At 40.8% G+C, this 27,748-nt stretch overlaps 1 protein-coding gene across 4 annotated transcripts in view; it reads left to right on the top strand.

Annotated features, from left to right (window-relative positions):
• Window positions 1-27,748, top strand: part of TCF4 (transcription factor 4) — a 360,765-nt gene that overhangs the window by 114,362 nt on the left and 218,655 nt on the right. For all 4 annotated transcript variants that reach the window (XM_082667162.1, XM_082667160.1, XM_082667161.1 and 1 more), the window contains 2 exons: window positions 8,975-9,036; window positions 11,867-11,963. In XM_082667162.1, coding sequence (XP_082523288.1) covers window positions 8,975-9,036; window positions 11,867-11,963 — 159 coding nt within the window. The remainder of the gene's footprint in view (window positions 1-8,974; window positions 9,037-11,866; window positions 11,964-27,748) is intronic.

Genomic DNA, 27,748 nt, shown 5'->3' with positions numbered 1-27,748 from the left:
GTTGGGATGTTGAAAAGATAAACTGAGAGTCAGTTTATGGGAGTGATTATTGTAAGCAAAAGGGACTGGGCTACAAAACTGGATTTTAGGGAAGATTTTTGAATATTTAAAGCTGTTTGGCTTCCCCAGTATTAGTCATGTGTTCAGAATAAAGGGCAAGATGAGATAAGACTAGAAGAAACAGGAGGGGCAGATTTTGTTAAAGTATAAAAGGAAGCAGAAGAAAAAAACGAAGAGGAACAAATGCCATTTGGGAGAAGTGGACCACTGTGGTTTTGCAGAGCAATTACAGCCTACAGATATTTCAATTAAGCCAGCAGCCCTTTCCCAGAGCCTCACAAATGGCACCCCAGGGAGAAAAGAGGTAGAAGGGAAAAAAGAAGAAGAGAGAAAACTGTTCCATGTTTCATCTTGGCTCTTTTTCCCCCCTCTGTTGGAATACATTTAATAAATTATTGATCAAATAGACATTTTAAATATCAATTTGTATGTCTTCAGTCATTACAGTATTATGGATATTGCGACATAAATATTACATGTCTGATTTGGAAAACTCCTGTATAATTACATGTACTTGTTATCAGAGTTATATATTCTATTTTATTTAAAGATGAAGCATATTTCAGAATTCATTTCTTGGTTGTTTAATGTTTATTTTCTAAAACACTTACCTTTTATTTCTCACACTTTGTGACGTTTATTTGTAAATACATCTTTAAAAGGTACTAAGCACCGAGTTAAAAACCTCCCTAAGTTATATTCACTTTTAGCTTAGGTACTTTGAAGCTTATCTATTTAATATTGGAGTTAAATGGTATGCTGGTTTTATTTTCCAAAGTCTTCAGATATGGCATTTTACTTCCAATTGTATTCTTACCTAATTTGAAATATATCTAGCCTTCAAGAGCATTATTTTAGTAAGACTGATTTTTATTAAGTGCTTTTAGACCGGTTACATTTCAAAAAAGTCAAAGGAGGCATATATAATTCACATTATTATACTCTTGCCTCAGTTGTTTGTGGCTCGTTTTCTTTTTGGGCTCTTACTTGGAGAGGTGAGCTCTTGAAAGGATGAACTTCTCTTTAAGAGGAAGACCCTGACTGGTTAGTTTCAAACATTCAAAATGGAAGTTTGCTAAATAACACCCATTTCTCTGTATTTCATGTTAGGTTATTCAAGTCACAATATTATTCAACTTAGATTATCATGATACTTCCAAATTATACGGATTGATATAAAGAGTTCAAATTTACTTTTGTCTCAGTTTCATAATATAACTGTCTACTCACCTTGAGTTTTCAAGAAGATTTCTGAGTTTCCGAATATGAAACACCACTGGCATATTTATAACATAATTGTTATTTGTTTTATTTTGTTACTTCTGTATTATCTGAATATCATGTTATATGAAAGTGCTTTTCCTGTTTAATAGCACTGTAAAGTGCAGTTAACTCCACATTTTAAATATCTGAGATTATTTAGTGTTCATTTTTGAAAAACAGTTTACTTTGAACTTAAGGAAAATAGTATTGTTTCAGTGTTTTAAAAGATGTATTTATAGGGCTTCCCTGGTGGCGCAGTGGTTGAGAGTCCGCCTGCCGATGCAGGGGACACGGGTTCGTGCCCCGGTCCGGGAAGATCCCACATGCCGCGGAGCGGCTGGGCCCGTGAGCCGTGGCCGCTGAGCCTGCGTGTCCGGAGCCTGTGCTCTGCAACGGGAGGGGCCGCAACGGTGAGAAGCCCGCGTACCGCAAAAAAAAAAAAAAAAAAAAAAAGACGTATTTATAGAAGTTTAAGTTGGAGGTTAATAAAAGTTAAAATTTGCAGTAATTCCCTTCTGAACAAATTTTCCTACTATACTTTTCCCCCAGTGTATCCACATTTTACCTTTCCTTATACAGTTGACATATTTATATGTATGAGCTGTAAGATCATCTTATATTTGACCTTTGAGTTTTCAGATTTATTTGATAAGGACATCCATGCATCCTGAGAAAGCCAGCGTGGATGGCAGTGCTCTGAAAATGGGATGCCCAGGTCCCTGTTTTTATATTTAAGGTATCTTAGAATTTGTGTGGAATGCATTGCACAGACATCATCTTTTGTTAGTCAGATTTGGGAAGTGCTGGAGGTTTCTCACCACTGTCCAGATCACTCCTTTTGAAGCCTGTGTTGTTTCTTACAGAAGCCAGAAGAAGTGGTCATGGTTGTGTGGCCCTTGTCAATATCTGAAGCTCCTCCACCCTTCCTACCTCTGTCCTAGGACTCAAATTTGACTTCAAATTACTCTACTTAGAGTTCTTATTATACTGGGTGCTAGTGAAAATGTGCACATCCTTCACATGCTCTTTGCTGATGAAATATTTTGAACTCTGAATTCATCTGGCACTGACGGAGAGCATATGCCATCTCAGTTTGTGTGAAGGGCTCAGCCAGGGGTTCTTCCTGGACTAGGAAATTAGTAGGCGCCACAGGCGTACGCAGTCTGTGCGTCTCCATGATGGTGTGGAGGAGATTTACTAGTGTCTGTTATTGCAGAGAGAAGAGTTTGAGACCGTGTAGACTTCCACATGCCTCAGAATGATTACCTTTCCAGGAAGAACTCAATCTGCCTCCCAATGCATTCTGAGTGTGTAGGAGCTTTCGTCAGGAAATCAGTATATTTCCACAAGGGTTGGAATTTGTAGACCCTTAGAGCAATGCAGGATACCACTTTGGTTGTTCTGACTTCATGAAGTTCTGGAGCCCTGGTTGTTTGGCAGGATCTGGGCTCTAAGTAAGGAAAGGCTGGATACACAGTGCTACCCCAAATCAACAGGGTTAGGTACTCTCATACTTGTTCATTTCAAATCAAGGTTAAACTTACATAATATTTAGTCTGTGTTCTTAGCTTGGGCCTTTGGTCAGCACACATAATTTTGGCAGCATATCGTTTATACAGTATACAAAAAAATGTTGAAATGAGATGCCAAGAGGGTATTCGAAAGGTAAATTAAGTCACTCAACAAACCTAACGCTCACTGAATTCTCATGGTGATAGTGCTGCAGGGGGTTCACGGAGAATGTGGGACTTGATTACTTTAAACATATTGGCAGTTTCTAAAAACCAGGAGAGTATCTGAAAGTCTCTGACCAGACACTTAGCAGAACAAAGAGTCACAAAATGTGAGACTCAGATTTCCTTGAATAAATCACAAGTTTATCTATTTATGTGGTTATCTATTTATGTGGTTTGATTACCTTAGATTTTGGAAGGTATTGGTAAATTTGGCACTCATGGTAGGTATTGGTTACTGGTAGTCTGCTAAGTGTTTATCAATTATCAGTTAACTCATTTACTTTAACAAAACTCCTTGAGGCTGGAAACCTTATTATCCCTTTATCTCCTGTTAGATACCTGCTTTGGGTGGATCCTGAGTTTTCACTTCTGTTCTCCTTGACCCAAGAGGCCATTACATTTTCTAGGTTGGCAGATGTCCTCAGGGCAAAAAAATGTCTTTTCTTCCTCTGCGGGTTCCAGCTTTCACTTTGATTTTGGCTGGATATTTTCTTACTATCTTGTCAGCTCATTAGGATTTAGAAGAAGATTAAAATTTCTATCCATGATTTTTAGTGTTTTTTTTAATTATTTTGTGGTACGCGGGCCTCTCACTGTCGTGGCCTCTCCCGTTGCGGAGCACAGGCTCCGGACGTGCAGGCTCAGCGGCCATGGCTCACGGGCCCAGCCGCTCCGCGGCATGTGGGATCTTCCCGGACCGGGGCATGAACCCGTGTCCCCTGCATCGGCAGGCGGACTCTCAACCACTGTGCCACCAGGGAAGCCCTTTAGTGTTTTTTTAAAGCCATGAATATTTATTTATTTTTTATTGAAATATATTTGGTTTACAATGTTGTGTTAGCTTTAAGGTACAGCAAAGTGATTCAGTTATGTATATGTGTGTGTGTATATCTATATATACATATATATATCTGTATATATACTTTTTAGATTATTTTCCATTATAGGTTATCACAAGATATTGAGTATAGTTCTCTGTGCTATATAGTAGGTCCTTGTTGCTTATCTATTTATATATAGTAGTGTGTATATTTTAATCCCAAATGCCTAATTTATTCCTTCCCCCTTTCCCGTTTGGTAACCATAAGTTTGTTTTCTACGTCTGTGAGTCTATTTCTATGTTGTAAGTAAGTTCATTTATATCAACTTTTTAGATTCCACATATAAGCAATATTGTATGATATTTGTCTGACTTACTTCACTTAGTGTTTTGTGGCAGAGTTGTCCCAATATACTAGCCTGCCCTGTTGAGAATGGAACTCAAACCCACTTACTTTACAGCTGACAAAAATGAGTTCAGATAGTCCAGTGAGTGGCTCAGACCATAGAGCTGGTTAATGCAGAGTCACGGCTGAAATCTAGGTCTTTATCCCACCTCTTTGTGCTGTGCTTTCTGACATTTGTCCAGTCTGTCTGATAGCTTTGATCTCGCTGTTCACATAAACAGAGTGGAGGCTTGAGTAACCATAAGTTTAATGAGTGTGGATGGGAAGTTGTAGAAATTAAAATTCATCTCTGTGTATCTTTTCTCTAAATGGAGTGGTCGGTCCTAGTTCTGCCCAGACTTCACTTTTGTGTTTTGGTGCGGAAATGTCAGACGTTTTAGACGGGGCTTATGCAGAACTACTCAAATAAAATGAAAATTTGTGGATGGTCAGGTTGCCTCCTAAGGCAGCTGTCAAGCCCATGGAAGTTGCTAAGTCTGTCCTTGTCTAGGGTAAAATAAGTTAGAAAATTTTGAACAGTGGAGCCCACTTCAGTCTTTTGGAAGAGTAGTCTCTATCATTCACTTGCTCTTTGTCTTTTTCTGTATGTGTTCCCATCTTGCATAGAGGGTGACAACAGAACAAGGGAGACACAAGAACTCATATTCAGACAGCTTCTATCGGGCAGTTTTTCATTTGTAATTTTGTTGCCTTAATGACTTTCCTGAATAATTTGGGTATTTTTATCCAGTGCTCATTGTGAACCTTGTTTCACTCTTTGCCCACTCAGGAGCTTCTAGAATTTTGACCCCTCTCTCGCAAATGTCCCGTCCATCACAGTGTACATTGTTGATAAGCTCATCATAGGTTTGGCTTGATATTTTCCTGCTTTTATTTTCCAGTCTCTTGAGTTCTTCACATATCTAGTTTTATATATTTGTGTTGTGTAAATTCTGTAATCTTGTGTGGACACGAGAGTGGGCACAGACTCCGAAATAAATACATCCACTCTGTTTGGGGAGAAGTGACTGGTGGGTAACATTCGAGCTGGTCATGGAGAGATCTGAGCTTCTTACCAGGGAGGCATTTACTGTGGTGGAGAAGAACACTCCCTGGCTGTCACATTGACAGCACCTTTGTCTGCCAGCTCAGCCATTCACTGTCACCTTGGGGAGGGTTTTCTGTCCCATCTAAGCCTCTGTTTCCTCATATATCAAATGGTGATACTGTTAGTCTACTGAAGTGCTTGGCACAGTGTCTGACATATTTAAGCTCATGAAATGTTAGCTGCTGTTATTTTTTGAGACATAAGGAACAGTTCCGGCAGAGGGAACAGCAGGTACAATGGTGTGGAGGTAGAAAGTGTGTGTAGTGTCCAGGTACACCAGCTGGGAGTAGGGAGTGGCCAAGTGTAGGCCACGTGCAGGGTCTACATAAAAAGTGAGTCTGGGCAGGAGCTACTGGGATGTAGATGAGATGAGAATGTGGACCGAATGCTGCTGAAACCAGCCGCCTGGGCAGGGATTTTAAGACAGGGAGTGAGTTAGGCAGTGGGTGCAGGGTGGGACATGCATCTGTCTTGTGTTCCCATTGGAGGGGACTGGTGGTTCTCAGACTCCTGTGTACATGAAAATTACCTGAGGACCTCGTTACGAAAGCGGTTCTCTTGGTCCTACTTTTAGAGATCCAGGAGCAGTAGGTCTGCAATGGACCCTAAGATGCTGACTTTGAAATGAGCGTACTAGGTGCCTAAGATGTAGATGGTCCTCAGATGCACTTTGAGATGCACTGCGATCGTTGTTGAAGAAACGCTTGCTAACTAACTGACAGGTCTTGTGAAGCTCAGTGGGAGGGAAGATGGAAACAAATGTCTTAAAAATAACACATTTACATTCGTTACATGCTATGGCTTTGCGTCTTCTTGCAATGGACACGTGAGCACCGGTTGTACAGATATTCTTTCAAAGATAAAATATCATCAGAAGTCATACGATTGTTCTATTAGGGTTGGGAGGGCTAGAGAGGTGTCTTATCTTCTCGATCTAGCAGGAGGCCAAGTGAAGGAAAAGCCTGTTAAAAGGAGAGCAATAAAAGGAAGGGAGCAGAAAGGAGGTGCAGCAGCGTGAGGTCAGGAAATGAGAACGATGGAATGGGAAAGAATGGGAAAAGAGCAGTCAGATTTGATTGGTTGGGAATCTATTTGTGAAGGAACCCAGCCAGTATTTAACCTGTTTTGAAAAAGCTAGACTTCCAGCACTTTTAATTAGTGGATTGCTCGCTTTTGAAATTGCCCAGTTGGGAATACTCAAGTTTTGATGTGTTTTATTTGCCTACTAATTAGCAGGCTGCTTGGTTGACCATCATTTTTCTTTTATTCTGTGGATGGACGATGTATAGGAAGGTCTCTTGAAACACTCCAGCTTCAAATGCATAGGTCACTATGTATTTAGTAAGTGGTCATATTCATTATAAATCAAATTGTAGTAACATCTTTTTCTCTAACTCGATTCTTCCTTTTTGCTCTTCAATAGAATTTGTCCTCTAGCACAGGGCTTCTCAATCCTGGCACAACTGACGTTTAGGACCAGAGAATTTTTTTGTTGTAGGGGTATTCTGACATTTGTAGGATGTTAGCCTCTGTCCACTAGATGCCACTAGCTCTACCCCACCTCCATGCCCTGCTAAGTCGTGCCAACCAAAAATGTCTGCAGACATTGCCACATGTCCTTTGGGGACCAAAATCATCCCCAGTGCAAAACTACTGACCTGGAATTACTATGGTCCCCTTTCCTCCTTGTCTCTGCCTTCTTTTCATGTTTAAAATCCTCTTTGAAAATTGAAAAGGTAAAATAGGTCCAAACAATACAAAGTCTTATGGTGGATACAGGGATTCAACTTTATCCCTTCATTACTTTTTGGGCCAAATTTAAGAGGAGAGATCTCTCAAATTAATCCAAGCTGGCTGTTTCAGGTGAAAAGCAAGTCAAGATGTGCACACTTCTGGTTGAGATATTTTGTCGTTTATACTTCTTTTTTTTTTTTTTGCAAATATTTGACTTGGAGTTAAGGATGAAGAGAACTGTGCAGGCTACAAAACTTATTTGTGTGATAATCCCAAGTGTTCTAAGTCACTTCTTCATGTACTCCCCCCAATTCAGCCTCCACGAGATAGGCCAGGAGGTTGGATTGTTAAACAGCAGATTTGGGAAAGTATTGCACCTTTTCTCCAGACTTACTCCTCCGAGCTTCCATGACATCTCTTAAAGCTCGCAGTCACTGATTTTAGCTGTCCACAGGGGATAACTGTTTGCATTTGCATTATCTTCCAAAGTACTAACGAAAAGAACTGAAATATTTGTTTAAAAAGAGAAAGAAAGATTTCAGGTTTAGTGGTAATAGTTGTTGGTGGTTGTTTCTATTCCATCTCTTACTATGTTCTAAAATGCCATGTACTCCACTGTACCCCCAAATAAATCAGTTAAGTATACTGTGATCACTTCTGCTGATAATCAAATAGGAGTAATAAAAGGAAGGACAGTAGTGTGTTAAGAGAAGAAACAGTATCACTGAAATGTTAGAAAACACACTAAATGGGAGTGTGTCTCCTGAACCGAAATTTCACACCTCCTCCTCCAGTTCTGTCAGAGGAAGCTTGTGATCGCCGTCTGTTACCCACCATGATCAAGATAATACAACAGTGAAACTTTCATACTCATAAAGAGCCTTTCATCAAAAATCTCAAAGCCATTTTTAAATATAGAGTGACTGATCTTTCCAACACTTTTATGTTTTGAGCAATGAATGTGGTAACTTAGCTGTTAGACTCTCCATCCTTCAAGTATTTGCCACTTGAAGCACTGATGAAGCATCTAGTAATTGGTCAGCATTAGAACTTCGCTGGTACGGAGTGTAGAGAATTCCAGCCTTCTGGGAGTTCATACAGTTCTCTTTGCCATCATTTCAAAAGAAAACATTGCTTTAACAACTTTCGTATCCACATCTCGGTGCACAGATTAAGGATTGTAGCCAAACGGTGTGCCCATTAAAAAAAAAATTAAAAGACTGAGACGGCGTTGTCTTAAATTAAAAAGCTTAAAAAAATCTCCTAATATCCTTGTCATGTCCCGATGGAAATGGACTGCTGAATCCTTTTTCGTCTTGCATATTTTGTTCATGTCTGTTGTTTGGTGGGATAAGCCTTGGTAAGAGGACAGGAAGTGTCTAGGAGCACTATGGCATGATTGCAGCTGAAACTAGTATGGATAGGTACCTGATTTAACTCTGTGTGTGTGTGTGTGTGTGTGTGTGTGTGTGTGTGTGTGTGTCTGTGTGTCTGTGTGTCTGTGTGTGTGTCTGTGTGTATTAAGATTGTGTTAGTGTATTTTTAACTTACCTTGTCCAAAAGATTTTAATAAGACTTTAAGTGAAGTTTCAGGTCTATAAAAGTTGAGGCTATGAACCATTGTGAAGGATGGAAGTAACTTTTATGTTCATACCTCTGGTTCCTGAGGGTCCAGTTCATTTCTGCTGTGAATTTAAATGACTTAATTTAAGTAGATGGGTCAGAAGCCACTGTCATCATGGTAGCCTCGTGCCTGATTCTTAATTAAAGGCAACAGGAGATTAATTTGAAACATTAATTTAAAAGTGCATATGCAAAAAGAAAGACTTATTGCAAGAAAGCCTAAAGAATTTCTCTCTTGTCCCTAGATGTAGAAGACAGAAGTAGCTCAGGGTCCTGGGGGAGTGGAGGACATCCAAGCCCGTCCAGGGTAAGTATATCTAATCTTTTTCCCACAACCAGACATCCACATATGTAAACTGACAAACTGTAGGTGAGTTTCTCTCTCTCCCACACACATCTGCACAGATATGTATGCATACTAAGTTTAATGAGGATCAGCTTCTTCTTGGCACTTTTTTTCATTCTCTTATTGGATGTTATTATTGATTTTGACACCTCTTCCACTTTGGCTAACCAGAAGAAAAACTCCTTCATTAAATATTTGGCCTTACTTCGTCAGTTATTGATCCAGTGTTACAGAAAGTTATTCGTTGTAGATGGTGCAACGTTGAGAAAAATCCTAGTATCCCTGGAATGTGTTGGTGTAAATAAGCCACTGAATAATTCTGAAGACATAGTAGTAAGTTCTAGCCTACCAGTATAACCTGCATAGTAAATCTGAGTTGATTTCACTTTGCAGACATATGATTATCCCACCAGTAGTGCCTTTGGTCACCAGTGGGTTCATTCAGATTTTTGCCACTCCTTTCCATGGTTTTTGGTTGTTAGTTTGAATGTCATGGGAAGACCGTGGCATGGCATGCGAGTGGGTTGGTTAGGCCATACGTGTTTTTGTATGTATACGACCTTGGGTGTGTCGTTTCACTTTCTTGGGCCTCATTTTCCTACTTTGTAAAATGAAGAAGTAGAACCAGAGGATCTTTCATGTTCCTTCCGACTTAAATGTGTATGATTTTATATATAGTCTGTCTTTAATGGAGTCATTTCTAGGCCCTCTAAAATCCATGTCAGTTTTTATAATATACATATAATACCCCAAATTAGAAATAGACTTAGAGCACATAGTAAAACACCTGCCCCCCCCCCGCAACCAGCTGTATAGCTAGATGAAGCATTCTGCAGGAGGTGAGGGGGTAACGTTTTGCTTTAAGTGTTCACATAAATTTGAGGTGGAGGGAGGTCTCTATCTTGGCATAAGAGGTAAGGAAGGTAATCAAGCTGTCAAAAGGAGGCCATCTCAGCAAGTCGTAGTTCACCATTTCCACCTGTTCTTTGGCCTTGGGGTTCAACGCTCTAGTCTTCAGGGTACAGCAGGAGCTCTAAGCTTACCAGTTACTTTGTTGAGCGCTTGCACCAGCTGTCAAATCTGACATTCTCGTGCATTATATGGATGGGTTGAGGAAATCTTTCCTCCTCCTCACATTACAGTCCACACTTGCAGAAATAAATCCATTCCCCCTGACAGCAAGCGTAGGAGATGACAGAATGTCCCTCTATTGTTTAGTTCCTTCACATGTACTTAATTTCTTCTGCTTTCTCAGTCTAATACACGTAGTACTTTTAATTGTTCTTCTGAGAACAAGGTCCATTTAGGATAGTCTTGACTTTTATTTGGCTTTCATGAACTGTCTGGCCACTTTTTTTTTTTTCCAGGAAATACGTTAGTGAATAATTTTGAATCAATATTTTGTAATTTATATTTTCTAAATTCAGGGGGTTGGCACGAGACAGGTTACCGTGGCTGACTTGTATCGGGTAAACATGCTGTGTCTCTCTTTTTTCATCTTCAAGTGGTGATGTTTTTAGTCACCTTGAAACACTGTGCTGAGGTTTTAAATTAGATAATGTATATTAAGCGTTCAGTAACTCCGGAGGGTGAGGACACTTAATAAATAATAATTAGTATTATGCAACGTCTGGCATAGAACCAGTGAGTGTAAGACCCATGCTAGGTATTAAAAAACATGACATCTTTTTATACACTGACATAGTGGCAGCATCACATGACAGTATCATTCAAGTTAATTTTTATAAATGAGGAAAGGCGATTGACAACGGGGTAGTTTGGAACCTTAAGGCTTCCATTGATTCTCTAGTGAGGTGATGCACGTTTTCATTTTTCCTACAGCATCCGTCCCTTTCGTGTGGGCAGATTCTGCCCTTTGGCTAACATGCCAACTGATACCTCTGAGTAAATTTGACTTAGTCTTTATGGGCAGGGCAACCAGCTGAGCAGCGTGGCTTTTTTCCCTTTCTGGTCATTTGATGTATCTTAGTAGACTGAAATTTGAACCATATAAGATAGATGATTTTAACTCCTTCCTGTATGTTATCCAATTCCTCCATTAAAAGCAAGTGGCTGGGCAGTTTAAAAACATTATTTTAATTTAGAATTCCCCTTAGAACCATGAGATGATCATGATAATGACAAATTTCCACAGATTAGTGTCTGCTTTAAAACTATTTTTTTCTTTGTCTAAATTCAGAATTTATGCTTAAGTTTCTGATGTTCATTTATAGTCCTGTTGTAATAGTTTTAACATTCTTATGTGTTAATTACTCATGGAATGATCCAATTCTCTTACAACCACAGTAACAACTACAAGAAAACATGGACATTTCAATATCATAAAACCCAGTGCTGCTGTTTAAAAGGTTCTACCTTCGCCTTCCAAAGGCAATTCATTACAGGTTATGGGTAACTTTCCCGTAGCACATTTTGCTTTTTTTTTTTTTTTTTGAAATAATGTGGGCTTTTCAAAATAATAACGTAATATTTACAATATAGTTTATATGTATCAGGTGTTTTACATTTGATGGCAATAACTTCATGCAGTTGGTTCCATTAGTATTATTCCCGCAATTTCACGGCTGTTATGAGGAGGATGTGGACTGTGCAGACTCTAGAGCCCTCTATTTCCCACTGTACCTGTGAAGAAGCTTCCTTCTAATGAAATGCCAGGGTGGGAATGGTGGACTCCAATTTCTTTGGGTTAGAGAGGTGTCAATAGTCAGGCATACTTATGTGCTGATTTATTCATGGCGAATTTAAACTTACGCTGTTATTTTATTTGCAGAACTATGGAGATGGGACTCCCTATGACCACATGACCAGCAGGGACCTTGGGTCACATGACAATCTCTCTCCACCTTTTGTCAATTCCAGAATACAAAGTAAGACTAATTTTGAATTAGCATGCATTTTTTGAATGTTTATGTTTTACCTTGGAAGGGAGAATAAAGCCCAGACAGACATTCTGTTTTTTAGGAACTTGGATTTTCAGCCAGTTCGCTATAGTAATTTTAAATTGCAGAAAAATATTGACAGTCTATGCTTGGTAATAGCATATACAGGACTAAGTTTTACAACCATGTGGAATTACCTAATTTCAGTGATACTGAATCCATGTGGAAAATTTGTGTTTCTTAGACGTAAAGCACTTCTCCCAATTTCAATGTTGCAACAGTTGTTTTCTTTCTTTTTTTTTTTTTTTTTTTTTTGCAGTACGCGGGCCTCTCACTGTTGTGGCCTCTCCCGTTGCGGAGCACAGGCTCCGGACGCGCAGGCTCAGCGGCCATGGCTCACGGGCCCAGCCGCTCCGCGGCATGTGGGATCTTCCCGGACCGGGGCACGAACCCTTGTCCCCTGCATCGGCAGGCGGACTCTCAACCACTGCGCCACCAGGGAAGCCCGCAACAGTTGTTTTCTAAGTTTAAGGTTGATGAACTGAAAGCAGTGAATATTTAAAATAATATCATTGGGCCTATCCATTGTCAATGAGATAAAGTCAGTGTTAGCTTGAATTTTTATTAAAGAGGTCATAAATCCCTTTAATAATAGGTTTAGTGTGCTTAAATCAAAGTAGCATGTTCAAGTTGAATTGTAAAGTCTGGTTATGTATTTATCAAGGCGTGAACTTTAGTGCTGATGGTCTAGGAGGTCCCCATCCTACTTCATGAAGTGAGCTACATGTAGTTTGAGACAGTCTTCGAATTTCTAGCATGCCTTTCCTACTGGCATCTTTAGCGTACGTTTCTGCTTTGACTACCCTGTAGGGATTTTTTTTTCCACAGCAGTAACCTGAGCAATGGAAAGACAATTTATAATGGCTTAAAAGGTCCTAATAGCTGTTACTTTAGTTTTGATTGGACAAAAAAAGATCTCTGTTCTAATAAATGTGAGTTTTAACAATATTAGTAAATCTCTCAATGTGGCCAAATCCTGTTGTGAATCCATCAATAAATGAGGTTAAATTTCATGTCCCAGGCTGTTGGACTATACTCCAAGGAAAACACACAGCCATATATATATCATTCTGAAACCATAATTGCAGATGCTTCTGAGAAGTGTCCCAGTTTTTAAGCCTTGGACACTATACTTGTTATTTAAGGTGTATATTGTTCTTGAATCTCAGTCAGTTTTTCAAAAGTCACCATCAAATCCATCTAAAGGGACTTCAGGTATTTAACACACTATAGTCAAAGCAGAGAAATACTAGGAATTTATTTTTAATGGGCCATAAAGTGTCATCCCAACTTTGAGGACCACGTTCTCAAAGTTGTGTTTGACCATAGGTTGTTCTTATGTTTGTTCTCTTTTTTTTTACTTTAACTTTCATATTTATGTTTTAACTTTGTAGCTAAAGTAAAAATCCCAGGTTTTTAAATCCATTGTTGATAAATACAGTGTTTCCTGTTTCCAGGATAGACAGATGCAGGTGACTAGATATATTTGTCAACTTAGATTTTAAAGAAAAACTTTAGATTTTTTTCCATGACAGTAGTAATAATTCTAGAATCTCATATCATCCCATCTCTATTTCTCCTCATCCAGCTTCATAAAATAAAAGATTAAGCTGAAAATAATCATCTTGAGAAGTAGCACATAAAGAGTATATTAAAGAATTTCCTTGGAAGATTCTAAACCTATCCTCCAATGAGCTAACGTAAAATAGGATAAATTACTACTCATATTGAGAAGTTTATGTTATGTCCATGAAAAACAGTTTTCCTAAAGAACAACATGATAAGTTAATATTACAGAAGACACCAAACAATACAGAGATACCAAATAATTGTTCTTGTTTGTGTATCCTCCTGGGTAACTGTTTTACGAACCAAATTCGTTTTTCAATCCAAACAGTATTAAAATATAAGTGGGCTGAGAGTCTAGAGCTGGAATGGAGAGAGCTGACTCTTTTCACTTAGTTGTTGTTTAAGCTGAAAGTCCATGTCAGCTGTGTTCTTTTATCCTGTCTGCCCTCCTTCCCATTAAACCCTTAAATATGGAGGCCAAGACAGTCTCCTGCATTGTGGTAGGAAATGCTACTATGTCCGGGAGGCTCCCACCCACTGTTCCCAATGAAAGGACTTCTCTGTTAGATAAGCTGTCTGGTCTGAAACATGGCTCTTTATTGTTTACAAACTGCTACATTTTCCACCTCAAGCAGATTTTTGCACAGAAAAGAATTGTGCCCGGGCTAAATGGTTTATCTGACATTAACGGTGCAGTGTCAGACTGGGGTCAGGGAAGTCACGCTCAGAGCCAGAGGGCATGGCGCAGTGTGCAAAAAAAAGGGAGGAAAAGACATTTAAACCACTATGAAATACCTTGCATCTTTACTTTGGAAAAGGATTAAAAAATATATTTTTAGAGAATTAACTAGGATGCTGCATTACAAATCCATCCCCCGCCCCCCCCCGCACTTTATAATTTCTCACATCCCAAATGCCTTCTTGATTGGCTTGAGTATCTCAGGGCTAGATTCAGGGAACAAAGATGCTCATTGATTTTGCCCAAGCTGCTGTTGATTTAAAATGAAACCACTTTTGAAATGAACCATGCCTGGTGCTATGCTGTACCTTTACAAAGAGAAGAGAGATCGTTTTCAAGAAATTAAAGACAACCAATTTACAAATGAAGACAAAGATAAAATAAGACCTATTAGTATAGCCAGTAATTTGAACTCACCGAATATATGGTATATCCTAAACTGCTCGTTGTGTCCGAATCCATATTCTGTGTTGTAATCTTTGTGGAAGTTTTCGTTCTACCAAAAGAAGATATTAGTCTTTACTGTAAGTTTTTGACAACAATATCTACTTTCAGAATCCTTAGTTTTCATGAAAAGTGCGTAGGATTTCTTTACATGTCAAAGATTTCATTCTGCTCTGATGTCACATTAGGGTAAAAGCTATAGCATCAGAAATAAATCAGCCACTTTATTAGACTAGATTCTCTGTTGTCAAATCAATCAAGTCTGTGACTGAATTAGGCGTCTGCTACAGAAATAAGTGACACTAATTTTACGGGAAAGAGTTATTAACTGCAGATGACCTAGTCTTTTGGTAAACTGTTCACTTAGGTTTTATTTTATTGTGAGGAAAGAAAGAAGTAATGAGCCACTCTCTTCCTTTAGGATTGAATTATTACTATATATTTTGTTCTTTATGGCAGTGCACTATTTTGGAGGAATGATGCAGGCACTGCTAACATTTGCTTATAATTTCTGTTATAGTAACAAAACCCTTTATTACAATTCTGAACTCTGACTTCACATGAATGGTTTTGCATAAATGTTACAGTTTTTGTAATCTAATACTTACCTCTGGCACCAAAATACAAAAATTTAATTTATTTGTGTATCTCAAACTAATGCAAAATGGTATATAATTTATAAGTAATAAGGTGTCTCCATTAATTTATTCCTTTAGAAATAAGCTTGCATATCTGAATATAATACCTTGTTTGGTATTAGTTTGAATCCCTAAACTAAAAATAAACACGCGAACACAAGTGCACTTGCATGCATGCACACGTACGTGTGCACGCGCACACACACATGCACACCTATTGTGCTAGAAGAATTAATGACATTTGGTTTATAAGGGTGCACTGCTCCTTCCATTGCTGTCTGTAGTTACAGTTGCCATACAGAGTTTTGGAAGTTGATATTGTGTAAATCCTTTAAAGAAAAACATAACTAAAGTAAACAAAAAAAGCAAGCCCTGAAATTTGTTGTTTTAAAGAATAAGTGTGTATGGCTTTTTGTTTTTCTTTTAGTATGGGGAAGTCTTGAGGAGTTGAGATCTCAGCACTGAGTCATCTAGCTGACTGCCTGCCTTGACCAATTCATATAGTTCCCTTTTTAAATTAAAACATTTTTTATTGAGGTATAATTGACATATCACATGATACTAGTTTTAGGTGTACAGCATCATGATTCTGTATTTGTATAGCAGACTCTTTTTTTTTTTTTTTTTGCGGTACGCGGGCCTCTCACTGTTGTGGCCTCTCCCGTTGCAGGGCACAGGCTCCAGACGCGCAGGCTCAGCGGCCATGGCTCACGGGCCCAGCCGCTCCGCGGCATGTGGGATCTTCCCGGACCGGGGCACGAACCCGTGTCCCCTGCATCGGCAGGGTGACTCTCAGCCACTGTGCCACCAGGGAAGCCCTAGCAGACTCTTTTACTTGACACTTCCTGAGTCCTCACTCATTGTTTTCCTTGGGTAGAGACAAGCAAGCCAGTTTGCATTTTTACTTGTTTGAAATTCCCTGCCCTGTTTTGTATCTGGAGAGAACTAATCACTTCTTCCTTGTGTCTCCGTATGATTATTAATGATAATAATGTACACTTGATCTGTTGGAAACTTGTTCACTGCAGTTATTAAACAGTTTGATTAAACCTTTACAGGTGGTCAGTGGGTAGCTTTCAGAATATGCTAATAGGACGGAGGGGCCATGGGTCCGAGCCTTGTGCTTTTAAGAGGATTATATGCTATGGAATAGTTGAAAATCCTGGCAAGAACTATATGCAAAGAGTACGGATTTTTTTTTAAAAAAAGCATTCCTGCTTGTTTGTTTTGTTTGCCAAGCATGAAGCTTTTGCAGGTAATTGTCCAAATATTTTTTTACAATGGGAGACAGTATATTTTCTAGCTACAACTTTTTGATCCAAGGAAGGATCTAAGCACGCATATTCCTTCTATTGTTCCAGAGCCTTAATTGAAAACCAAATTGTTTGAGTGAGCAAGATGCCAGTAAGATTATAGACGTGCATTGGTAACTGAAGGATGTGAAAAGCGATACTTTGGTACGGTTGGGTGCAGCTTAGTTCAACATGAGCGGCTGTGTTTTTACATGTCCCCTTGTGAATGGTTCGGTTTCCTTATTGTGGTATTTGGTTCCTGTCCCACTCGTGGTACTCCAACAGTGCACTAAATAATTTCCTACCATAGACTAACTGATTTCTAAACTAGCTTCAGTGGAACATTTTACTGCAGGATTAGATCGTGGTTCAGGCAGAACTGCAGAAAGCTGCTGGCTTATAGGATGACCTTTGAATCTCATCTGGGTTAGCGGTTGATATTTTGATTTGGTTACTGTGGTCATATTGTGACAGCTGCTAGCTCATTATAATTCGCTTCCACTGCTCCGTTTGCCGAGCAGGAATATTTAGGTTTGTATTACTTCAAAGTGTTTATGGCTACCCTGAGTTTAGCCCAGCATAAAGGTGAAGTGTTGTGAGCGCTTTCAAATCCCAGTGGCAGAGGCCAGTGGCACAGTCTTGTAAAACGGCGAATGTGAGTAGATGTTAATGTTAAGGGAGTTTTTCTTTTCACTGTAAAACTGGAAATACCCAATGAAGAGGCTCTTACTTGGAAAACGGTTTTGAAAACCTTAACACACAAAGGAAAAGAATGACCACAAAGAAACATAGTTTTTTCAAAGCATGGATAAGATTTAACTTGACCTCCTGGTTCTGTATCTTATTTTTTTCCATGCTGGAATGTAAATATTTGAAAATAACAAAACCTGGACAAAAAAGGCTGTTATTTGACTTTGAAGTGTCAGAGGTCAAACAGTATTTTAGTAATTTCATGAAAGTGGAATTGTGAATGTGGATGTCAGCTCTAGAAATTTTAGTTCACTTTTTAATTGTTCTGAAGTTCAGTAGTGATAGCAGGCTGCTTACTAGCTCACTGGTGAGGGATGTCTGTGCATTTTCAATGCCTTTTTTTTAATGACAGTTTTTAGCTTGAGGTTATCTTGATATCATCTGTTAGCTATCGGACTGATAATGTGGTAACAAGCAGTTTCTGAGAGAAGACATGTCTAATAGTGGTTTTATTTCTTGTTAGCTTTGTTTGGGAATTTTGTTATTTTAATGTTAGCTTAAAATGCCTTCCTGAAGTATTAACAAATAAGACTCTTTTAAGTATCATCCCCAATGATCTAATTAATGCTGATTTTGAGTGAAGGCTGGGAGCCAGAGAACTGACTTTTCTACTCTCTTTTGTTACAAATGTCTGTGGGTCTTTAGGTCAGATCTTTTTTATATCTTTAAATTGAGGGGGGAACAAGTCTCTAGATGATTTCTGAGGTAATTTTCTCAACTAATGGTCCATTGATCTTTCAGGTATGCCATTTTCTGCTTATACGGTATTTTATCTTTAGAGATGTTTTAGCGTTCTTTCTAATCCATTCGTCCCTATTTTGTGATACCTTCACATAACTTTGCTAGTGATGTGTTTTCCAAATGTAATTCTTTAAAACCTGATTCACATGGATGTTGCTTTTCTACCTCAACTCATTGCAAACTATAGGTGAGGGATTGGATTGATCGGGGATAAAATAGTAACTCACTAAGTTACTGCACGTCACCGGGAGAAAAGTGCTATGCATGGGCCAGGACTTGGCATAGAGTTGCAGGGCCTCAGTAAATGGCTAGTGGATTGTTTCATTCATGAATAAATTGGGGAAATCAGATTTTTGGGTCTAAACCCTAAGTGAAAAGCCCATAAATTAAAGTCAGGCCTACCTTTTACTGTGTCAAGAAGAAAACCCTAAACCAGGGACAGTCATCTAGAAGTTCATTCTGTAGTTCTGTAACCTTGACTTTACAGAATGTCAGGAAACAGACCATATTACAGTGTGATAGATTTCAGTTTTCAATAAACACACCACAGATTATTTTATTTATAAAAGGAAATAAGTAAAATCAATATTTTTCGGAAGGCCACTGAAAACAGTTGTGTGTCTCCAGTATTCAGATAAGGTAACTTGTTTCCTCTCGTCCAGTCAATAAACATTTCTGTTCCTCTTTCATTAGTCTTGTTTTCTTTCCATTAGGCTGCTTGCTCGATGGTATAGCGTAGCAATGCTGTGATAATCAAACACTTATAGTCAAACTAGGTGGACTAAACCAGGCTTCTTTAAAATTTAGAAGAACTGATACCAGAAAAACGTTACTTGAAAACCATACCTAGCAGAAAAGTGTAGGTCTTCTACATGCCAGAGGAAGATTTCTCACATGGAAAGTTATTGACCCTAAGAGAAAATAAATCGTTTTAGAGTCAAGTCAAAGGAAAAAGCAGTTTGTGTCAGGCAGGCATGCTTTTGCTTGGAAAGAATGAAAAATGTGACTAATGGTGGCTTACGCATAGTTTTTCTCATACTCGAAGTCTGGTGGTAGGCCGTGGCTAGATTTGGTTTGCAGTTCATTGAAGTCCAGGCTTGTGTCTCTGTGATTCCTTTGTCCCTTCCCTCATTGTCTAAAGGTGACTGTCACAGCTTCCGGAGTCAAGTTTGGGTTTGATGCAGCAAGAAGCAGGGAAAAGGTGAGTCTGGCCGTATGGTCCCCGCCCCCCTACATCCACGGCCATTCTCCAGCTGCAGAATTTGGAGGCGGTGAGAATGTACACAACTGCTTCTCCAGCCTATGCAATGGAAAGAGATATGAGAGAAGGGAGTTGAGAATGCACATCGGGCTTAGCCAATTTACAGGGTTTATTTAGTTTCTTTTAAGGGAAGAATCTGTAATTTTCAATTTAGCAGCTTTGAAAATAAAGAACAAGGCTCCAGCTTTCATGTGAGAAGCAAAATATAAAAATGGGTCTCGACTCTGGATTCTGGTCAGCAGATTAGAGAGAAAGACAAAGAGGCGTGGAACAGAAAAAGAGTACTGAACGGAAGATGATAGAGAAAGGACCGCGGGAGAGTCGCACGGGTGGGCTGTCCTCATTTCATTGCCAAGGCTGTGCTTTCCTTGTCCTTATCCCGTGATCAAGGCAACAACCAGCCAGAGTCAAGGGCTTCATGTCCTCATGATCCAGAACCTTCTCTTCTAGGTCTCCGGCTTGAATTCCTGCCAGGCTGTCCAGAGCTGCCTGGTCGTGCAACCGCCCATGGCTCCAGCCTCCAGCCTTGTCTCCAGTCCCTTCAGTGGCCTCTGGCAGAGCCTAAGGCTGGGGCCCACTGCCACGGTCCACTGCGGCAGCCGCTCCGAGCCGGCCTGGCATCCTGGAGCGGCAAGGTCCCGGGACATGTCACTTTGTAAGTGACAGAGATCGTTCCCCTGGGCCACTGCCAAACAGGCTCCCGGGAACTTCCCTCCAACCACCTGCCATGTCGCCGTGAAGCACTCACACAAGAATGCCCGCTGCCGGGGGCAGAAGAACCTTCTATTTTACTTTAATATGTATATAGTTGTATTGGTTGATCTTTAATGCGGAGGATGAGGTGCAGCCAACAGACATTTAATCTTGGTCAGCGCGCCAGGACTGCATGAAATTGTGGTGAGCGCTGGATCCAACTTCTGGCCAGAAGTTTCCCACCTCTGCTGATCGCAGTCACGGCATGCATCAGGCCCACGAGAACATGGACTGGGGAGGGACTGTCGATCTTTAAAGGAAAGCAGGATGTGGAATAAACAGTGCCGTTTTCCTTTAGTACAAAGTTCTCCTGTTAAGCTTTTCACTGGAAAGGCATTACCTTGAATTTTGCCTAAGCTGGCCACTTAAAATACGCCTGGCATAGCCTTCACCAGTAACGGCCTTCTTGACTGGACCCTTGGGTGGAGGGTCAAACACTTGGCAAACCTCTCACTGCCCCTCAGCCCCAGGGGAAGCAGCAGTAATGTTCAGAGTCTGTTAACCCCACGTCCGTGAAAGTTGTGTGCCTACCTTAAGCGCGCTATTGACCTTCATTTAAAAAAAAGAGAAAATGCCGTAAGCCTGTCGTCTTTGTTCACATGATAACCTTCATTAAGGACCAGAGCAGCCAAGGAGCTCAGCTTGAAGCACTGCAGGCTTGAGGGGGCTTGCGGAATAGTGGCCTAGGCTGAGGGTCCCTGCTGTTCAACTTCATGGTGATGGGACTTTGGCTAAATTTCTTATGTGCCCCAACTTTGGCATTTCTAAGGTGAGTGTAGCGATACCTGTCACACTTACCCCAGCATCACCGGGCAGCCGTGCAATGACGTGGTACACTTGGCAGTAACCACTCTGCTCTCTGGCTCTTATCTTAGGCCATTGCCCAGCTACCCATTGGCACTCTGTCACTTCTGTCTGTGATTAATCGAAAATGCTGGAGACTTCGGGTCTTGGGTGATGACAGTTTGAAAACACCTTTACCTTCTATTGAGATTGGAATAGAAGGCAAGAACAGGTGGAGATAGTGTGGAGTGATCACTTCTGAAAACAGCAAGACTGGAATAAAAAGGTTTCTTGTTCAGCCTTTCCACAAAAAACAGTAATCCTAGAAAACAAGTACCTCTCGGGGGCCAACTTCGTGGAATTCAGATGTGCCCCTTGATGAAACATTTGCCTCCAGCCATTTTTCTCTCCAACTTAAATATTCTCGAGGTTCGTTGTTACCCGTGGCGGAAAGCGCCTCGGTGTGGATTGTGAGTGGTGGGCCGGGAAGCCCGCTGACGAGCTGAGGTTTCTTCACCTGCACTGTAGGTCATCTGCATATGGAGTAACCTCTGGGTAGGATGCCATCCTCTCATTCCCTTCACTCCTGAGGGGTTCTGAGTCCTTCCTCAGGAACCGTGTATGATTTTTGAGTAGAAAGAGGTATTCAGTGGATCTCATTTTATTTCCTCTTTCAGAATATCAGACCCAGGGACCAACAGTGGCAGACTGGAGCATAGATTGGGACCGAATTAAATGTATTCCCAAGCACTTAATAGACACATCCCCAATATTTCTCATCTTCTTGATGACTGTTTATTAATCCTTCCTCAGTTCCTTGACACATGTTTCTTAATAGAAAAAACGATACGGGTGTTTTGCTTTAAATTGGTACAAAATATAGCTGGTTACATTGTTGATGTTTAACATAAAACCTAGAAAGCTTTCCTACAGCTTGAAGATCCCTCGGAAGCCCTAGTATGGGGGCAGTGGAGGATGGTGGGCCGAGCGAGGCTTGTGTCGAGCTGGCACTGGTTTGACTCCCAGCTCTCCGCTCTCCCGTTATGTGATTTTGGGCAATCTTTAGCGCTCTGATGGAATTTCTCGTCTGAGTAGTTGCTCTGCATTTAAACGGAGAAACAGGAAGAATATCAATACCTGGCCCTTACACGCAGTGGCTGTGAATGACCATTACACCTACTTTTATTTTCTCTGGGTTTCTTTTTCTTTTCATTGGGTCTGACCAGCTTGGCAAAAGTAACATGCAGACTTGAGACTCATGTAGTGAGTTTTGGCAGAATGTGGAAGTGATTAATTAAATGCCACCCCCTCGTGGGCCATATTTAAAGCTGAATGAAAATGGAATGTGTGTAATATCTGATAACATTTGGTGGAGAAGGGGGAGACAAAAGGAGAGAAGGATGAGAGAGAAAGAGACACACAAAAAGCTAATTTTAGAGCGTTCCGATCTCGAAGTGCGATTTTCTAGCCTTGAATTACCAGCATCGACGTGGCTGCCTGAATCTCTGAAATTACTAGGTTACTAATTGCTCCTGCCTTTCCTCACCTTGGCTATTCAGACCAAGCCGTACTCTGAACAGTTCAGTAGCCAAATCTGAATGCTGGGGATGCAAGCATAAACTCTTTATGTGTAACTGATGGTACTTAATTGGGCAATACCAAATCGTGGAGAAGAATTTATTGGTGACCATGTCTTCTTCAGAACTTTCAGAGTATTCAGAAATGAGCCTAATATTCAGATTTGGGGAATCCTTAAAGCTTGGCTTGACAGGATTAAATTCATACTTTATATTGTGTGTGTGTGTTTATTTTTCTCATTGCAGAGTTTCCCTTTTCCTTATTTATTGATGGTCTCGCAAATGTTATTTGGAAACTGAGATGCAGTGAGCATAAATATTTTCAATATCTTGGCAGACCGCTTAAGCAGCTGTGGGCAACCTCTGTCAGGCATCCTAGTAACTAGTTGGGGGCAAAACTGACCTATGAAATAATAGTTTGCTGCATAATCTTTTGGTCATCTCCCACTTTTCCTTTACCCTTGGTTTCCTTATTTCTTTTACTGACCTAACTCATGGAGATGTGGTCTCGGTGGCGGGGGGGGGGGGGAAGAACTCTCTGAAATGTTTTGTTACCTCAAAGATAAAACGGTTCAAAATATATACACTTTTTGTGATTGCATTTTCCATTCATTGCAAAGTCCTGTATACAGCTTGAACGCCAAATTGAAAATAAAACCATAGAAAGCAGGCCTGCTCAGAGTCGTTTAAAGGCTTTTTAATAGTTAATGAGATTTTGCCCCATACCCTCATGAGTTTCATTTAGTTCTGAAATAAAAATTTATGGCTATTCTCTCAGCTGAGCTGATACTAGTCTTAGGGCGGAATTGAGTTCACACCTGCTCTAGCATAAAAAGAAGCCTCTCTGTGACTCCTGGAAAATGTTTGCAGAGTAGAATGAGAGAACTCACTATCCCTACAGTCCTAACCACAGAGTGATGCTCTTTGCAAACACTAAGGAAGCTGCTTCGTAAATTGGCTCTAATTTGCTAAGATCGTCCATTTCCAGCCCTCCCTCAGTTACCCACGTTCCTCAAGGTGGGGTATGGTTGCGGAAACGCAGTTGGTTTGCATAGGCAGTGGATCTGCATGAACACTGTAAAGTGTACATATGGGAAAATCTTTGCATTTGCTAGGCCATTTAGCTGTCCAAGACATGGTCCGTTAGTCCGGCAAAGTACAATGGCTTTTCTGAGTACTCTAGTTAAGGGGCAGGATGTGTAAAGCAGTGTACACTTAGGCGGATAATTAATAATTAGTGTAAGCTTGTAAGGCTGTAATATAATATATAAATTGAAGCACCTGTTAAAGTTTTATCAGAGCAGATCACCTTGCCTTTTACTACGAGGGAGTATCCCTCCCTAGAGACAAAGAAAGTGCTCCCGCTGCAGGCAAAAATCTTAATGACCAAGGGAGGGCTGGTTTTTATATCAAGGCGGTTTTCCAAGGTCACTGTGATTAGGAAACGTGTTTCAGCGGTCACGTTTAAATAGCGTTCCTATACAATGCTATTTTGTATGCGTTTGACTGCAGATGACAAAACGCGGTTTAGAAAAAATGTTTGGGCGCGTTCTGATATTTGGAGAGCCCGAGAAGCTCCCCCCTCCCACCTCCACATCATCCCCCTGCCAGACAATGAGGATCGTTCATTTTATAACTTCATAGCAACATTCAGAAGGAGAGCCTTTTCTAGAGGCTAAGTTGGACGGAGTAGAAAAGATAAAATGTAGATCTCATGTGCTGTTTTTTTTTTTTTTTTTCTTGCGGTATGTGGGCCTCTCACTGCTGTGGCCTCTCCCTTTGCGGAGCACAGGCTCCGGATGCGCAGGCTCAGCGGCCATGGCTCACGGGCCCAGCCACTCCGCGGCATGTGGGATCTTCCCGGACCGGGGCACGAACCCGTGTCCCCTGCATCGGCAGGCGGACTCTCAACCACTGCGCTACCAGGGAAGCCTCATGTGCTGTTTTTGGCTTGGTTGTATCGCGAGTGGTTTTGACACCTCATATCCTAGCTCTCTTGATTTTCAGACAGAGAGCAAGTACTCCCTTATGGCAGGGAGGGAAATGGCAAATCACATATTTGTGAAAGCAAAACAGAATATCTTACTGCTTTACAAGTTTGATTGGCTTCTTGATAAATAAAATGAACGTGTCATCAGCATGTCTGCCATCATATGGTCCTCAGTATATGTATTTTTTTAACCGTCCATATAAATTTTAGTTGTCCTAGAAGCCAACCAAACTTCAGCACTCAAATTAGTCTTTGGTTCATTCATTCATTCATCCAGAAAGTACTTGTGGAAAATCTGTGCCATGCAGGCCCCTGTTAGGTACCAGAGAGTGACATGCCACTCTTCTTGCTTTCAGCGTGGCCCACAGTCTATGGAAGGAGTCAGATGGGTAACAAATAATTTTAAGTCAGGACATTAGGGAACTGATCAATGTGTGCACAGGGTGCTGTTGGATTACATGTCTAGGATACCAACCATCAGTTTCCTTGTAGTAATGACTGAGATGTTTTGGTGCTCATGGTATACCAGGCATCCACTAATACTTTACACTTACAACCTGGTTTCTTTCTTGGGCATTGTCATTGCCGTTTTACAGGGGCAGGTACCGTTGAGGATCAGAGAGATTAGGTTACCTGCCTGGTGTTGTGCAGTGAGAAGGGGCAGAGCCCAGATCCCAAGCTTTATCTGCTGGACTCCAAAGCCCTTGTTCTCAACCACCCGGCACTGCCTCACTTGTAGAGAGCGTGGCAAGAATTCCCTGAGGTGCAATCGCAGTTAAGTGTGTGTTCAGCTGCAACTAATGGAATACCTGATCAGAGTAACATCATCATCAAACAAACATGGCTTTTTCCATCACTTAAGGGGATGTCTGCAGGTGGGAGTTGCCTGTGTGGATTCAGCAAATTAGTGTTGCCATCTTTGCTTTCCTGCCCTCCTCAGCATGCCGATTTTAATTCTTCATCTTTTTCTCTCATCTTGCATTTCTTGCAAGACGGCTGCTGAACCCCAGACACCATGTCAGAGTTCAGGATAGGAAGTTGGAGAGGCAGAGGTTAGAGTAGCATCCATACCCACTTGTATCTCATTCCATCAGCGGGGAAACTAGCATCCCCAGAAACCTGTGGCCTTGAGCAGGATTTTGTTAACATCTTATTGGTCAGATCTCTAAGAGATATTTACCCATAGCTGCAAGGGAAGCGGGGAGAGTGAACTTTTACAGTGTTAGTTGGCACTAGGACTCAAGAGGCAGGCAAGAGAGAAGGGCATTGGAAATGGTTATTGGATGAATCAGTATGCATTTTGTTCTATTAGAAGTGATACTGCATGAGTGGATGGTGCCATTACTGGATGAGTTGCAACTATCCAAGTAAAAAGAAAATTGTCAGTTGAGAGAAAGGCGGAGAGGTGTAGGAGCTAGAGGATGTCACAGGAAGCCCAGAACTGAAGAGGTTCTGTAAGACTGAGACATAGTTCCACAGGGTCCACAGAGGAAGCGGTGACACGGAAGCTGGGTTAGAATCCTCACCTCAAAAAAATGAAGGGGCTTTCTTGAATGGTAGGGGGAGGAAGTTGGATTTTCACTGAAGCATGTAGTGAAAATCCAACTTAAAATCTACTTAAGGGTTGATTTTAAATAGTGGGATAACATGATAGATTTATGGTTTGGGATAGTCACTAGCGACAGTGTGAATAGGAGGCAACACGACAGGCAGGGAGATTACTCAGGAGGTGATTAAAGCAATTCCAAGAGGAAAAGATGAGAGATTGGACCAAATCAGGAACAGTGGGGGTGAAGAGGAGGATATGAATTTGAGTGATATTAAATGGAAGGAAATAGTTGGACTCAGTAACTGATGGATAAAGGAAGAGTCGTCCTTGGCTTCTTGATGTCTGGCTTGGGCGGTGTCATTCACTGAGATGTGGAATACAGGAGGAAAAGCAGGTTATAGGGGATTAAGATGGTAAGTTCAGTTTGGGACACGCTGAATATTTGAGATGTCTGCGAGTGACTTGATTTGTGGTTCTGTCCGGGGATTGCAGATTTGGCATATAGTATTCCGTATTTGCTAGTTGAAGTCATGGGAATGGACAAGTTACCAGAGAGAGAAAAGGGAACCTATTTTCTGATTAATCATTTTGCTTTCTAAAGATCTTAAATTGAAGGAGAAAAAGCCTCCATCTCATCTTTTTCTTCCCCAAAACGTTAGTATCTTTAAGAAAACTGGATAATTCTTGATTTGATCACATAATCATTTCAGTGGTATATTTAATCACCCATCTCTAACACATTATTTATAAATTCTTTCTTCCTTTCTTCCTCCCTTCCTTTCCTCCTTCCCTTCCTTCCTTCCCTCCCTCCCTTCCCCCTCCTTTTTCCCTTCCGTTCCTCCACTAAGGTAGATTGGAATGAAACTCTTGTCTCAGAACATTAATTTATCCACTATTTGGGAAGACAACATAGATTCTTAAAAGCGAACTAGAACTTAGAGCTCTCCTTGTGTTCTTTCTCTTTTACATCAGCTTCCCTCCCAATATGGGAATCCTTCTAGATGACGCCCTAGCAAAGTTGTTGGCACACATGACACTCTGACCAATGTATAAGTGAATGGACCCCAGCAGGCATTCCTTCCTCTGCCTGGGCACTCACTGCATTGGGGAAGCCACTCCTGACAAGGCAGTTTGTTGCATTGTGACAGCTCTGACTTTCAGAATGTTCTCAGGTCTGCAGCTGTCAGCTCGGGACACTAAGTTTCTCCTCCAGAGCTACCTGGGATTGTGTCTTTTCTCTCTGCACGTGTTTCCCAGGATGATAATTCTTGCTTCCTTCCGAAGTGTTGTTGGAAAACATGTAACATCTCACAGAGCATGGTTTAACCATGCCTTGTATTCCTGATCACTTGTCCTCTGCGTGTGTTCTAGTTGGTCTCTTTCCCTCTCCCAACTGGTGAATCCAGGACTTAGCTCAGTATTCCTGGTCTGGGTTAATCAGTAGTGAGTCTGCTTTCATTTTTAGTATTAATGCAGGCTAAGGTTTCACTTACCCGTGCTTTGGCATTGACTGAAAATTGAGCTCCCAGTCCACTGAAATTATTGTTTTTAATATCCACTGCTTTCTAATCAGGTCTTCCACTTCCTTATGTAAAATGGGACTTTGTATTAATCCTCACTTATTAGA

This window comes from Grampus griseus, assembly GCF_964374135.1.
Source record: "Grampus griseus genome assembly, chromosome: 12".
Lineage (NCBI taxonomy): Eukaryota > Metazoa > Chordata > Mammalia > Artiodactyla > Delphinidae > Grampus > Grampus griseus.
Note: the sequence above shows the minus strand (reverse complement) of the source record. Positions and strands in the feature narration are given on the sequence as shown.